The sequence below is a fragment of the Vicugna pacos genome, chromosome X (assembly GCF_048564905.1).
Source record: "Vicugna pacos chromosome X, VicPac4, whole genome shotgun sequence".
In the NCBI taxonomy this organism is placed as follows: domain Eukaryota; kingdom Metazoa; phylum Chordata; class Mammalia; order Artiodactyla; family Camelidae; genus Vicugna; species Vicugna pacos.
The window spans coordinates 28719994-28733394 of NC_133023.1; the positions used below are offsets into that span (position 1 = coordinate 28719994).

The 13401-nt window shown below is 40.0% G+C and overlaps 1 protein-coding gene across 1 annotated transcript; it reads left to right on the plus strand.

The window, feature by feature from the left end:
• The first annotated feature begins 6862 nt into the window (after window positions 1–6862).
• On the plus strand, window positions 6863–9484 carry LOC140691938 (protein FAM47A-like). The gene has a single exon (XM_072956433.1). It carries the CDS (start codon window positions 6869–6871, stop codon window positions 9338–9340), a length of 2472 nt encoding a protein of 823 aa, XP_072812534.1. The 5' UTR covers window positions 6863–6868; the 3' UTR covers window positions 9341–9484.
• The last annotated feature ends 3917 nt before the right edge of the window (window positions 9485–13401 follow it).

Genomic DNA, 13401 nt, shown 5'->3' on the forward strand with positions numbered 1-13401 from the left:
ACAGTGTGGAGATTCCTCAAAAGACTAGGAATAGACTTACCATATGACCCAGGAATCCCACTCCTGGGCTTGTATCCAGAAGGGAATCTACTTCAGGATGACACCTGCACCCCAATGTTCATAGCAGCACTATTTACAATAGCCAAAACATGGAAACAGCCTAAATGTCCATCAACAGGTGACTGGATAAAGAAGAGGTGGTATATTTATACAATGGAATACTACTCAGCCATAAAAACCGACAACATAATGCCATTTGCAGCAACATGGATGCTCCTGGGGAATGTCATTCTAAGTGAAGTAAGCCCGAAAGAGAAAGAAAAATACCATATGAGATCGCTCATATGTGGAATCTAAAAAACAAAAACAAACAAACAAACAAAAACAAGGCGTAAATACAGGACAGAAATAGACTCACAGACAGAGAATACAGACTTGTGGTTGCCAGGGGGGTGGAGGGTGGGAAGGGATAGACTGGGATTTCAAAATTGTAGAATAGATAAACAAGATTACACTGTATAGCACAGGGAAATATACACAAAATGTTATGATAACTCACAGAGAAAAAAATGTGACAATGAGTGTGTATGACTGAATGACTGAAAAATTGCGCTGAACACTGGAATTTGACATAACATTGTAAAATGATTATAAATCAATAAAAAATGTTTAAAAAAATATAAAATTGTATAAACAATATAAAAAAAGAATAACTAGTATCAAAAAGACAAAAGATAACAACTATGGTCTAAGATGTGGAGAGAACAGAACCTTTGTACATTGTTGGTGGGAATGTAAATTTGGATAGCCACTCTGTAAAACAGTATGGAGATTCCTCCATTTCATTGATTTGCAGTCTTAAGCTGCATCACTCAATACTTGCTCAGAAAACGTTTACCTCGAAGACGAAATGCGAATAAAACTTTTGAAATAATTAATATGCAAAAGCTCACTTCATCTGGGAAAGACATAAGGGGAACATCATTACTGGGAAAATACAGGAATTGGATCTTTAATTGCAATAGTTTGAGGATCCAGCACACTGTGTGGCACAAAACGGGAACTTCACAGTTGGATCGTGAATAAAAGAATAAATGCCCAAGTGGATTTAAACAAAGACCTATGGTCAGGCCATGATTTGAGGAATGACCTCTAATCGGTAATTTGTGTATTGGAGAACTTTGGGTGATAACAAAAGAAAAGCTATGCTGGATAAGATTCGTGAAAACACCTAATGTAGTAAGGTGAGGTCTTCATTTTGTGGATTTAAAAATGGATGTATATTATGAACATTAGGACAAAAATTTTAACAATAGAATGGTACGACATTTAAGGAAGAATCTAAGTTTCAATAAAGTAGGTATGATCCACAATTCTGAATGATGGAGATCAGGGATAGAACATGATATGGTATTTGATGGTGAAGAATTCTCTGGTGACTTCTGAGAGGGCAGCTTCACAAATTCATGCAGATAAAGCAAGAAAAATTAAGTTATATTCCTTTTCTGGCCAAGATACAGAAAAAGGAACCAGATTGACCCTCTGAAACAATTTAAAAAAAAGGGAGTGGGGAAAATACAAGCCAATACTTTGTAAGACACTGGACGTCAGGCAGGAGAGAATGATCCCTGAGAGATGCGAAGCAAATGCGGTAAGCCCTGTGATTGCCCCAGATTACTTATTGAACTTCTAGGCCGTGGTTCAGGGAAGGGAACGTCAGGCAGAAACCAATGGTCACTCCAAATTTCAGAGATGAAGCTAAGAGACTGGGGAACAAGGTAGGTAGAGTTCTCAAGGTGGGAGGGGAGAGTTTTATGCAGAGATTTCATAGACCCTCTCCACCCCGAAAGTTCAGCTGATTATTGGGCAGCTTACTCTTGTGAGGAAGTCACCCGAGGCCAGGAAAGGAACCACCTGAAAAGACTGTAAATAACAGTGCCTGGCACTCATACCAGGCCTGAAGAGTGGCTGTTCTAGCCAATCAGACTGGAAAGCCTCAAAATTCACAGGCATTGGATAGTATACATGGGAGAGTCTTACCTCAGTGGTGGGGAATCATTCGCTATAGACTGAACACTGCTCTGTTTCTGCCTATCAAACCTTAAAAAGCATGGGAAAAGATCAGATCATTTCCAAGCCACTTAAGAGCATCCAGGAACAAAGCTTAAAAACATTTATAAAAATATAAAACTATCCAGCACCCACCTAAGTAAAATTCACAACTTCTGACACCTAATGATAAATTACTGCGGTACAAGAGGCAGTAACATGCTTTCCATAATTAAGACATGAATCAATCATAACCAACTCAGAATTCACACAGATGTTAGATTTAGCAGGAAAGAACATTACAACAGTTCTTATATCTATATTCCAAATGTTCAAAAAATTAAGTAGAGACAGAAGGTCAAACTAAACCAAACTTTTAGAGATGAAAACTTCAAAGTGAGAAGTGAAAAAAACATATTGTAAGGCAGTCACAATAGATTAGACACTGTAGAAGAAAAGATCACTCTACTTGAAGATTCAGCAAGAGAAAGTATCTGAAATATAATATGGAGGGGAAAACATTAAATGAGCATAGTGTCACTGAGCGGTACAAAATGACAAGCAGGATATATTTACATGTATCTATACACACAGATATAAATAATTGGAATCTACAGAAAAAGAGGAGAGAGAAAGCAGAATATCTGACGAAATTATGGCAATTTTTACCTCAAATTTGATGGAAACTATAAACACCCATATTCAAGATGTTCAACAAACCCCAAGCACAGGAAACATAAGAAAATGACACAATGGCACATTATAATCATTTTGCCCATAAACAGTGATGAAGAGAACATCTTAAAAGCAGCCAGAGGAAAAAAAAAAGACACAGTTTGTACAAACAAAAATCAGGGTGACATTAAACTTCTCATGCAAAACAACAAACGTGAGAAAACAATGGAGCCATCTGTTTTAAGTACTGAAAGAAAAAAAATAAACCTATCACCCCAGAATTCTATATACAGAGAAAACATGTCTAAAAAACCAAGGCAAAATAAGAAAAGTTTTAGGCATATCGGAGAGGAAAAACTTCATCACCAGAAGACACGTGCTACAGTACATTTTTCTTCTCTCTGAAGAAAATAATCTCAGATGGAAATACTGATCTACACAAAGGAATACAGCATAATAAAATTGATAATTCCATAGGTAAACATACACACATATATAAATGTATACATCTATACATATATAAAACATATTTGTTGAAAAATATATTTTTATATGTTAAAATCATTTGAGTGATGTAGTACTGAAGTAAAAGTAATTCAAAAAGTAGTGTGGATGTTGTAAATATACAAAAGCTAATGAGAACACGTGAGAACATGCTGTAGACTGAATGGTTCTGTTTTCCCAAAATTCTTAGGTTGAAACCTAATCCCCAACATGATGTTATCTGGAGGTGTGGGCTATGGGAGGTGATTAGGTCATGAGGGTAGAACGCTCATGTAAAGGATCAGCACCCTTTTAAGAGAGGCCCTAGAGAGATCCTTCCCCTCTTCTGCCATGTGGGGACACAGCAAAAAGATGACTGTCTATGAACCAAGAAGCTTACCCTCACCTTCTACTTGCACCTTGAACTTGGGCTTTCCAGACTCCAGAACTGTGAGAAATAAATTTCTATTGTGTATAAGCCACCTAATCTATGGTGTTCTGTTATAGTAGCCTAAAAGACAAAGCCAGGAACTGGTACTGAGGAGCGGGGTGCTGCTGTAACAAATGCCTACAAATGTGGAAGTGGCTTTGGAATTGGGTAATGAGTAGAGGCTGGAAGAGTTTTGAGGTGCATTCTGGGAAAAGCCTACGCTACATTAACACAACAGTAGACCAAAGTTGGGAGGAGAAATCAATCAAGTAGAAAACGGAAAAACATAGGGGGAAAGTTAACGAAACTAAGAACTGTTTCTTTAAGGAGATCAATAAAATGTATTATTGTTTAGCCAGTGTGACTAGGGGAAAAAAGAGAAAAAAAGGACTAAGATAAGCCAAAAATGTAAAAGGTGACACTACTACAGATTTCACAAATATTTAAAGGATAACAAGGAAATAGTATAAACACTTTATGGCAATAATTTTGACAGCATAGAGAAAACAGACATATTACTTAAAGCACACAATCCAAACAAACTCATTGAAGAAAAAAATAGATGACCAGAATGTTGCTATATCTTTGAAGAATGTAAATGTGCAGTTAAAGAAAATTTCCACACAATAAATTTCAGGCCTGGATCGCTTCACTGGTGACTTCTACAAAATATTTAAGGAAGAAAAATGACCAATTCTACACTAACCTTTCCAGATAATGAAGAGGACGGGATACTTCCCAAATCAATCTGTGAAGCCAGCATTACCGTGATGATAAAGCTAAGCAAGGGCATTAAAAGAAAAGAGACACCAGATACCCTCCTTGAACACAGGGGCAAAGATAAATGTTGGTAATATTTTAGCAAACTTAACCTCACCATACATATATATCAATCATGACCAAACGAGGTTTATGCCAAGAATTCAAAGTACTTCTTTTTTTTTAAATTTTTCTTTATTTAGTTTGTGGGTTTTTTTGCCTTAGGGAGTTTTTTTCGGCGGGGGGAGGTAATTGGGTTGGTTTGTTTGTTTGTTTGAACGGAGGTACTGGGCATTGAATCCAGGACCGCATGCATACTAGGCATGTACTCGACCACTGAGCTATACCTTCCCCGCAAAGTACCTTTACTGCTTGGAAATCAACTTATGTAATTTGTTACTTCAACAAACTAAAGAGTGAAAACTATATGAATATCTCAGTGAATGCAGACCAAGCACTGGGCACAATCCAAGGATCTGACTCACAGCATTGTCAGAAAGCCGCAGAACACCAGGAATAAAAAGGAACTTACGACTGAAAAAGGGTATGTCAAAAAAATCTAAAGCTAGCATCATACTTAATGACTTTCTCCTAATATCAGAAACAAGACACAAATTTCCACTTTCATCATTTAGAGTCAACATAAGCAGGTTCCAATCAGTGCAATGAGGCCAGGGCAAAAAGTTACTCCGACCGGAAGGGAAGAAGTGAAACTGTCTTTGTAACACATGACATGACTATCAACATAGAAAACTTGACAGACTCTATAAAAAGGGCACTAGAATGAATGAGTATCCAAAAGTTGCATTACACAAGGTCGACGTACAAAACTCTACTCTATTTCTCTATACTAACAATGAACATGGCAATTAAAAAACACAATACCATTCACAATAGTATCAAAAACATGAAATATTTAGGGAAAATATAAAGAAAAAGAGATGTGAAAGATCTATACAGTGACAGCTACAAAATAATGCTCAGATAAATGAAATAACACATAAACGGTGAGATGAACCTTTGTCACGGGTCAGGAAACTCAATATTGTTAAGATGTCGATTAGCTCAAAATCGACTTATAGATTCCACAGAACCAAAATCAAAATCCCACAGGTTTCTTGGTACACACTGACAAGCCGATTCTAAACTCCTGTAAGGATTCAAAGGACCTACAAGAGTCAAAACAACTCTGTAAAAGAATAAAGAAACTGGAGGACTAATACAGCCTAATTTCAAGATTTATTGTAAAATACAAAGTAATCAACACAACGTGGAATTGCTGTAAAGACAGAGGAGTCAACAGAACAGAAAAGCGTGTCTAGAATTGCACCCATGGAAATAGGGACAACTTATACCTACAAAGTTACGAAGGTAATTCAGTGGAGAAAACCTCCTCTTAAAAAAAAAAATTCTGGAACTACTGGATATCCACAGGCAGAAAAGGAAAAATAGAAACTAAAAACTTTGATTCATATCTTTTATCACCTAAAACTTAAGTTGAAATAGATGACAGATCTAAATGTAAAACTTAAAAGATTATTAAACTTTTAGTCGAATGAAAGAAGTCTTCATGACCTTTGGATAGGCAAAGTTTTCTTAGTTACAACACAAAAAGAGAATTCACAAAGGAACAATGTGATATATTGGACTTCATCAAATGGAAAAACTGTCCTTTGGAAGGCAGTGTTAAGACAATGAAAAGACAAGCCACAGGTGGAGAAAAAAATGTACAAATCATATATCTGATAAAGGACTTCCATTCGGAAAGCACAAAGAACTCTCGTCTAAAAATGTGCAGAAAGTTTGAACAGACTCTTCACCAAAGGAGGGTTGTGAATGGCAAATAAGCACATGAACAAATGTTCCACATCTGTTCAGTAGCCCTTAGGGAAATGCAACTTAAAACCACAAAGAGATACCCCTACACACATATTAGAGTAGCCAAAATGAAAATGACTAACCCTAGACTAATCCTACCAAGTGTTGGGGAGTATGCAGAAGAAGTGCAATTCTCATAGACTTCTAGAAGGAGTAATTCGTACAACCACTTTGGAAAAGTTTGCTGGTTTCCTAAAGCGTTAAACAAACACCTATGAGCTGCACCCGCCATTCCACTCACAGATGAAGTTTACTCAAGAGAAATCAAAGTATATAAATGCACAAACAAAGACGTGAACACAAACGTTTGTGGCAGCTTTACTGGTAATAGTTTCAACCTGTAAACAACTCAAATTCCCATCAAAAGGCGAATGGATAAATAAATGGTAGTCTGTCCGTGCGACGGAACGTATCTACAAAAAGGAATGTGCCTTCAGCACCCATCCCGGGAGAACGCAGACTTCGCGGGGCGCCTGCGGTGACCCGCTTCCGGGAAGAACCTGCCTGCGCCTGGATTTCCCGTCTCCTAGCAACCGGAGAGGCGGGGACAACAAACTTGAGAAGCTAGTGGTTCCCCGAGAGGCCAGCGGAACCATGGCGGACAAGAAGTGGCTGCTAGGACCAGGGCCGCTGGAACCAATGCCCCTGGGCATGAACTGCAAGCCCTGGTACAAAGACAAGTTACCTTCCAAGTGTTTTGCAAAGCACAAGAAGGCGCTCCTGAAGTTCCCCACCTCCCTGGACGGCCGGCGGTGGGTATTTGTGAAAGAGGGGCTGGCCGACTTCCGGAAGGGCTGCCCACCTTGTGAAGATGTGCTCACTAGTGGCCCTGAGGAGGGCTCTGTCCCTGTGATTGCTCACAGAGTTCCCCAGCTGGGCCCCAAAAAGGGTCAGAGAAAGCTGCCCAAGAAAGCAAACCTGTCTTCCACGCTCTCGCCAGCCCAGCCAGCACGGAAGGCATTTGTGGAGGACATCGAAGCCCACCTGACCAAACATCCCTTGGCTCTCTACCCAAATCTGGAGGAAGATCTACCTGCAGACCTCTTATTAAAGGTACTGGAAGTGCTCGATCCTGACAGGAAGCTGAAGGATACATGGGCTTATTGTGAAGGCTCCAGGAAGAGAACAAAGTCCTCGACAAAGCTTCGTAAAAAACGTCCTGCCAAGGTCTATGTGGAACCTATCGAGAGGGCTCCCAAGTCATATCCATCCAATTTGCATTATAAGGAAAGGAAGTCAAGCAGCTTCCTGGAATTTCTCGAGAAGATTGCTGAGTCAGATCCAGACATTCTGCATCATGAGGGCGAGAAGTCAAGCATCTATCCAGAACCTCTCGAGCAGGCTCCTGAGTCACAGCCAGCCAGTTTGCATCATGAGGACAAGCCAAACATCCACCCGGAACTTCTCGAGCAGGCTCCTGAGTCACAGCCAGCCAGTATGCATCATGAGGACAAGTCAAACATCCACCCGGAACTTCTCGAGAAGGCTCCTGAGTCACAGCCAGCCAGTTTGCATCACAAGCGCAAGAAAGCACGCATCTACTTGGAATTTTTCAAGAAGGCTCCTGAGTCACATCCAGTCAGTTTGCATCATGAAGACAAGTCAAATGTCCACCCGGAACTTCTTGAGAAGGCTCCTGAGTCACAGCCAGCCAGTTTGCATCATGAGGACAAGTCAAACATCCACCCAGAACCTCTTGAGAAGCCTCCGGAGTCACGTCGATCCAGCTTCCATCATGAGGGCAGGAAGTCAAGCATCCACTTAGAACCTCTTGAGAAGCCTCCGGAGTCACGTCGATCCAGCTTCCATCATGAGGGCAGGAAGTCAAGCATCCACTTAGAACCTCTCGAAAAGGCTCCTGAGTCACATCCAGCCAGTTTGCATCACGAGCGCAGGAAGTCAAGCAGCTACCCGGAACCTCTCGAGAAGGCTCCTGAGTCACATCCAGCCAGTTTGCATCACGAGCGCAGGAAGTCAAGCATCTACCAGGAACTTCTCGAGAAGGCTCCTGAGTCACATCCAGCCAGTTTCCATCATGAGGGCAGGAAGTCAAGCATCCACTTAGAACCTCTTGAGAAGCCTCCAGAGTCACGTCGATCCAGTTTCCATTATGAGGGCAGGAAGTCAAGCATCCACTTAGAACCTCTCGAGAAGCCTCCAGAGTCACGTCGATCCAGCCTCCATCATGAAGACAAGAAGTCAAGCATCCACTCAGAACCTCTCGAGAAGCCTCCAGAGTCACATCGATCCAGTTTCCATGATGAAGAAAAGAAGTCAAGCATCTACCCGGAACCTCTGGAAAAGCCTCCTGAGTCACATCCAGCCAGTCTGCATCATGAGGACAGTAACTCAAGCATCTACCAGGAACCTCTTGAGAAAGCTCCTGAGTCACATAGATCCAGTTTGCATCGTAAGGACAGGAAGTCAAGGAGAAAGGATTCACTCACTGATCCTCGTACTTCTAGAAAAATACCAAAAGGAATTCGTGAATTCTGCAAATGGGTTGCTACTTTTGGAGACTCGGGCATTGATGAAGAGTTCATCATGAAAAAGTGTGAGGTTGAATGTGAGTGCCCACCAACCTATGATACAGGCTGCATCAAGAAAGTAACCAAGGTTCCTTCAGAGGTCAAATACTGCATAGGGCTAACTGAAATGGAGGAGAGAAAATTCTCAATCGAGGAGCGAAACTGGGAGAGGAAACTCCAGAAACCAGAGAATCCTTATAAACCCAACTGGGTGAAGATGAGGTATGGCGCATGGTATCTGAAGCCCAAGTTGTGGAAAAAGCTAATCAATGATGAACCTTTGATGGACCCCAAGGGCTTACTTGGAGCTCAAAGTGGGTGTTTTGGAAGGAGGCTTCCTGAAAAGGACATTCTTGAAGATCTTTATGGAACAATTGCCTTTAAAGATTTCATTCTAAGCAAGGGGTACGAGATGCCAGACATCCTTGAGAGGTTGTTTATCAGGAAGGGATGGACCTATGATTCTGTTAAGACTCCTATAGAAAGAGTAATAAAAATGACTTCAAACAAAGAAGAGGATACATGCGAAGATGGTTAGACAGGTCTCTACTACTTAACTTGGCTAGTTCTCTCTCATTTTAACAACAATCAGAATCTTTGATTCCATAATATCTGTAAACTGAACACCTTCCAACATTGTAAACTGACTATAACTCAATTAAAAAATGAATTTAACACCTAATGCTTATAAGTATTTCTCAATGATCTTCTGCTTGGAGTCATCAGTATTGTATAAATTTTATCAATTATGAAATCAATATTCACATATACATGCCTCACATTTTAGAGCACTGTAAATATTCCATGGTTTTCTCAATTATTTCTCAAAAGAAGACCATAAGATAAAGAAGAACTGCTTTCGAAAAGTATGATCTAGTTATGCCAGCTGCTAAATGGGATAAATCTCAAAATAATTGTGCCGAGAAAAAGAAGACACAGAACTCCACTTGTATTAAAACTATAATGAATGAATTATGACAATTATTTGGTTAAGCAAAACTTGAAGTCTGTAGCCAAAATGTTAGCTTCATCTAATAATGAAATTGGTAAATCCCTATTAGGATTGCATCAAGCTCCAAAACTAGATTGAAAACTATTTATCAAAATTATAAGTGAAACTTTAGTTATGCTGTTTTATCATGCTTCCCAACTGAACATACTTAAAGTTTTTCACCATATTCATAAAAATTCACCGTCAAAGAGTGTTTCCGTATCATGTAACACAGGTGCAGAATAGGCAGGGTGGTTCGAGTCCCTGGCAAATCTGGCATGCAGAATAGATCTGGGTGAGGAAAACTACCCTGCACCATCTAATATCCTCACATATCTATTCAAGTAACATTTATCTTTTCATTTCGGGAACAACTATGCAAAACTCACTCATAAATGTAAAATTAGAAATCAAACAACATCTTTACATTTCCAAAATAACTGGTAAAGTTATCTGGGACAAGGAAATTTGTAGCTAGAACGATTTGTAGCACAGATCTGAAGTGCACTTCTGCTTCCAGCAATGAAGGAATTCATCTGTAAATGGAAGTATGTGTGTATATTTCACCCTGGTGAGAAGGGAACACAGCCGTCAGGCTGCGGTATTCACTGATATCCTTATTGCAATCAACTACTCCCTTTTCACTCACTTGCCCCTTTTCGCTGAGGTTACTCCGTGTCTGAATTACTGCCTTGCTCCCTGTGACTATTCTCATCAACATTCTTGACTTAAATATTCACAAAGATTATCCATTCAAATCCTACCATTAGCTCTTTGATCTCATTACCTCGATCAGTCTTACCCTCATTTCACTACAGACACCAATCCCTGTAGTCAGACTCCAGACTTCGTTTTTGGCAATAAATACACCAACTTCAAATCTCAGTTTCACTTTTTCCACCTTCAGAGTCCTGCTTTATACCTTGTCAATCACCCCTTTTACTATTCCCAAACCTCCAATTCTTCAATTCCAACATGTTTCCAATCCAATGATCCTTACCATCCTTTCAGCATTAATTGTGCCTTGTTTTCAGTTCCTTACTTTCCCAGCTTACATTCCACCGTCCACTGTTATCCCTTCTTTGAGTATACTTTTAACTCCCTTGCCTCTCTCCCCTGCTTTTATAGTCTTCTGACAAAACCCCAGTCCTGGTTAATCTTATTCTTTGCCATTCTTGTACCTGCAGCCAAACGGTTCAATATGGCTAAAGAAAAACACATACCAATGCTGACTGGTTACATCCGGCATGAATCTTAAACGAGCCTTCAACACTAGCTGAAAGTTCGGCTCCATTTCCCTCATCAATAGATTCTCCTACTTTCCAAGATGATCGTTTCATTTCTGCTATCAATTGTCCAACATGCTGTCTCCATTCCTCCCTCTCAAAGAAAGCACTGCTTTGTACTTCAAGGATAAAATAAAACTATTTTGAAGAGAACCTTCTGTTCCTCCCATCACCAAATCGACCAGGCCAGCTACATCTGTAACCATATTCTCTACCCCCGCTGAAACAAAGGATGAACTTTTTATTCTGCTAAGGCAAAGCCTTTCATTTGTGCATTGAATCTCAACATTTTGCCTAATTAAATATTTGTCCTGTATTGGCTCTGTTATTTTCCGATACTATTTTTGTTTTGGGGGATAAATTCCTATCATTAAAAAAAAAAACAACAAACCAAAAGCAAAATCAAATAAGGCTCTCATAACTCACATCATCTGAAATAACCAAACAAAACAAAATAAAAATTCTCTTGATGGAATTCTTCTCTCCAGCTACCACTCTACATTTTCTGCTCCACTGTGTAGAAAAAGAAGCAGAAAGCATTGTTTATAAATCACTGTTTCCATGTCTTCCTCTCTCAGGTTCTCTTGAATGCACTCCAATCAGGAGTTTGTTCTGCTTTCCTAGTGAGACTTTCTTGTCAAAGCTCACCAACAAGGTGTACGTGGCAAAACCCAATGAATATTGTCATTTTCTTCAAGAGCACTGGGCGTAGTAAGTGCCTCGCTCCTTTATGACCGCTGCCCTCCCTTTCTCGTTCTTCTGACACCACACTTGCTGCTGTTCTACTCCTTCCCGATTTGAAACTTGAATTTGAGATTCTGTTTCTCATCTCAGGGCTGGATTCACCCGGAGCTCGGTCTTGGGATTCACTCTCCAGGTAACTGAACAGCATGAGCTTATCTACCATACGTATCTTTGATCCCCAAATCTTTATCTTCAGGGGTGAACGCCAGACCGCTACAGTCAGCGGCCCATGGGACACCTTTACCAGTATGTGTAAGAGGAACTTCAAACAAAGCGTGATCCCAAGAACGCTCGTAATTTCCTGCTTCTAACTTTGCTCTTCCTGCCATAGTCGCCATTTTGGTAAAGGGCATCACCACTCGTCCTTTTATTTTATTTTACTTTATTTTGGGCAGGGGAAATAATTAGGTTTCTTTCTTTCTTTATTTTCAGGGGAGGTACCGGGGATTGAACCCAGGACCTCATGCAGACGAAGCATGCACTCTACCACTTGAGCGATACCACCCCCTACCAGCACTCATCCTCGACTTCTATGCTGAAGTTTGCCATAACTTCATAATGTATTCCCAAAGTGAGCACTTCTCACCATCTCTACCCTTACTGCTCTTCTCCGAGCCACCGTAATAGCTTGCCACACGAGAGCAAGAGCCTCTTACCTTGCCTTCTTTTCACACTATGGATTATTTTCCCCACGGTAAACAAGACTGAGCTTTTAAAAATCAAAATCAGGTCACATTCCTCCCGAATTACGATGCTCAGAAGGCTCCCCATTACATTTGGAATAAAATCTAAACTCTCTACGGAGAATGAGAAATATCCCATTTCAAAGCTTTTGAATTCGCTCTTCCTTCTGTCTGCAATGTTCTTTTCCTAGATGTTTCTATGCTGAACTTTATTCAGGTATTGCTCAAATGTCACTTCTTTGGCGAGTACTTCTCAGACTACCAGATACAAATTATTGCCATCTATCACTCTCTAAGGTCCCTGCCTTATCATTCATATTGTAACATTTATCTCTACAAGATGTGGTATGTGTGTCTACTTGTTTATTTCCTTTCTTCTCTAGGCTTAATGCTCTGTGGAAAACAGGGACTTTTTAACTAGCCTCCAAGTTCTCAGTATAGAGAAGGTACAGAGCAAAAGTAGATACTCAGTAAGTATTAGCTGAATGAATGAATAGAGGAGGAGCTTTTTTAAATAGCAGCATTTAATCAGCTTCTACAATATTTCCCTCCCATTTTAACAATCAAAACCCATTCCACCCTCATCTCCTTTTACCATCCATGCAAAATGATCCCTGCCAGAAGTGGGTCCCCCTCCTCTCCAAAAGGTCTCACTTATTTCTCTTCCTTTTTTTTCACTGATCAAATAGAATTTATCAATTCCTTGCATCAAATACATGCCTTTTCCAGGGTTTCTAATGCAAACACCGGCAAAACAAGGGCTATGTCTCATTTACTTTGTAAACAAGGTTAATATCATATGTGCTGGTCAGTGGACTAATAATCTACTTTATCCCATTGTATCTTAACACAAATCGCCCCTTCCTAAACGTTTACAGACACTTAAATATTTAAC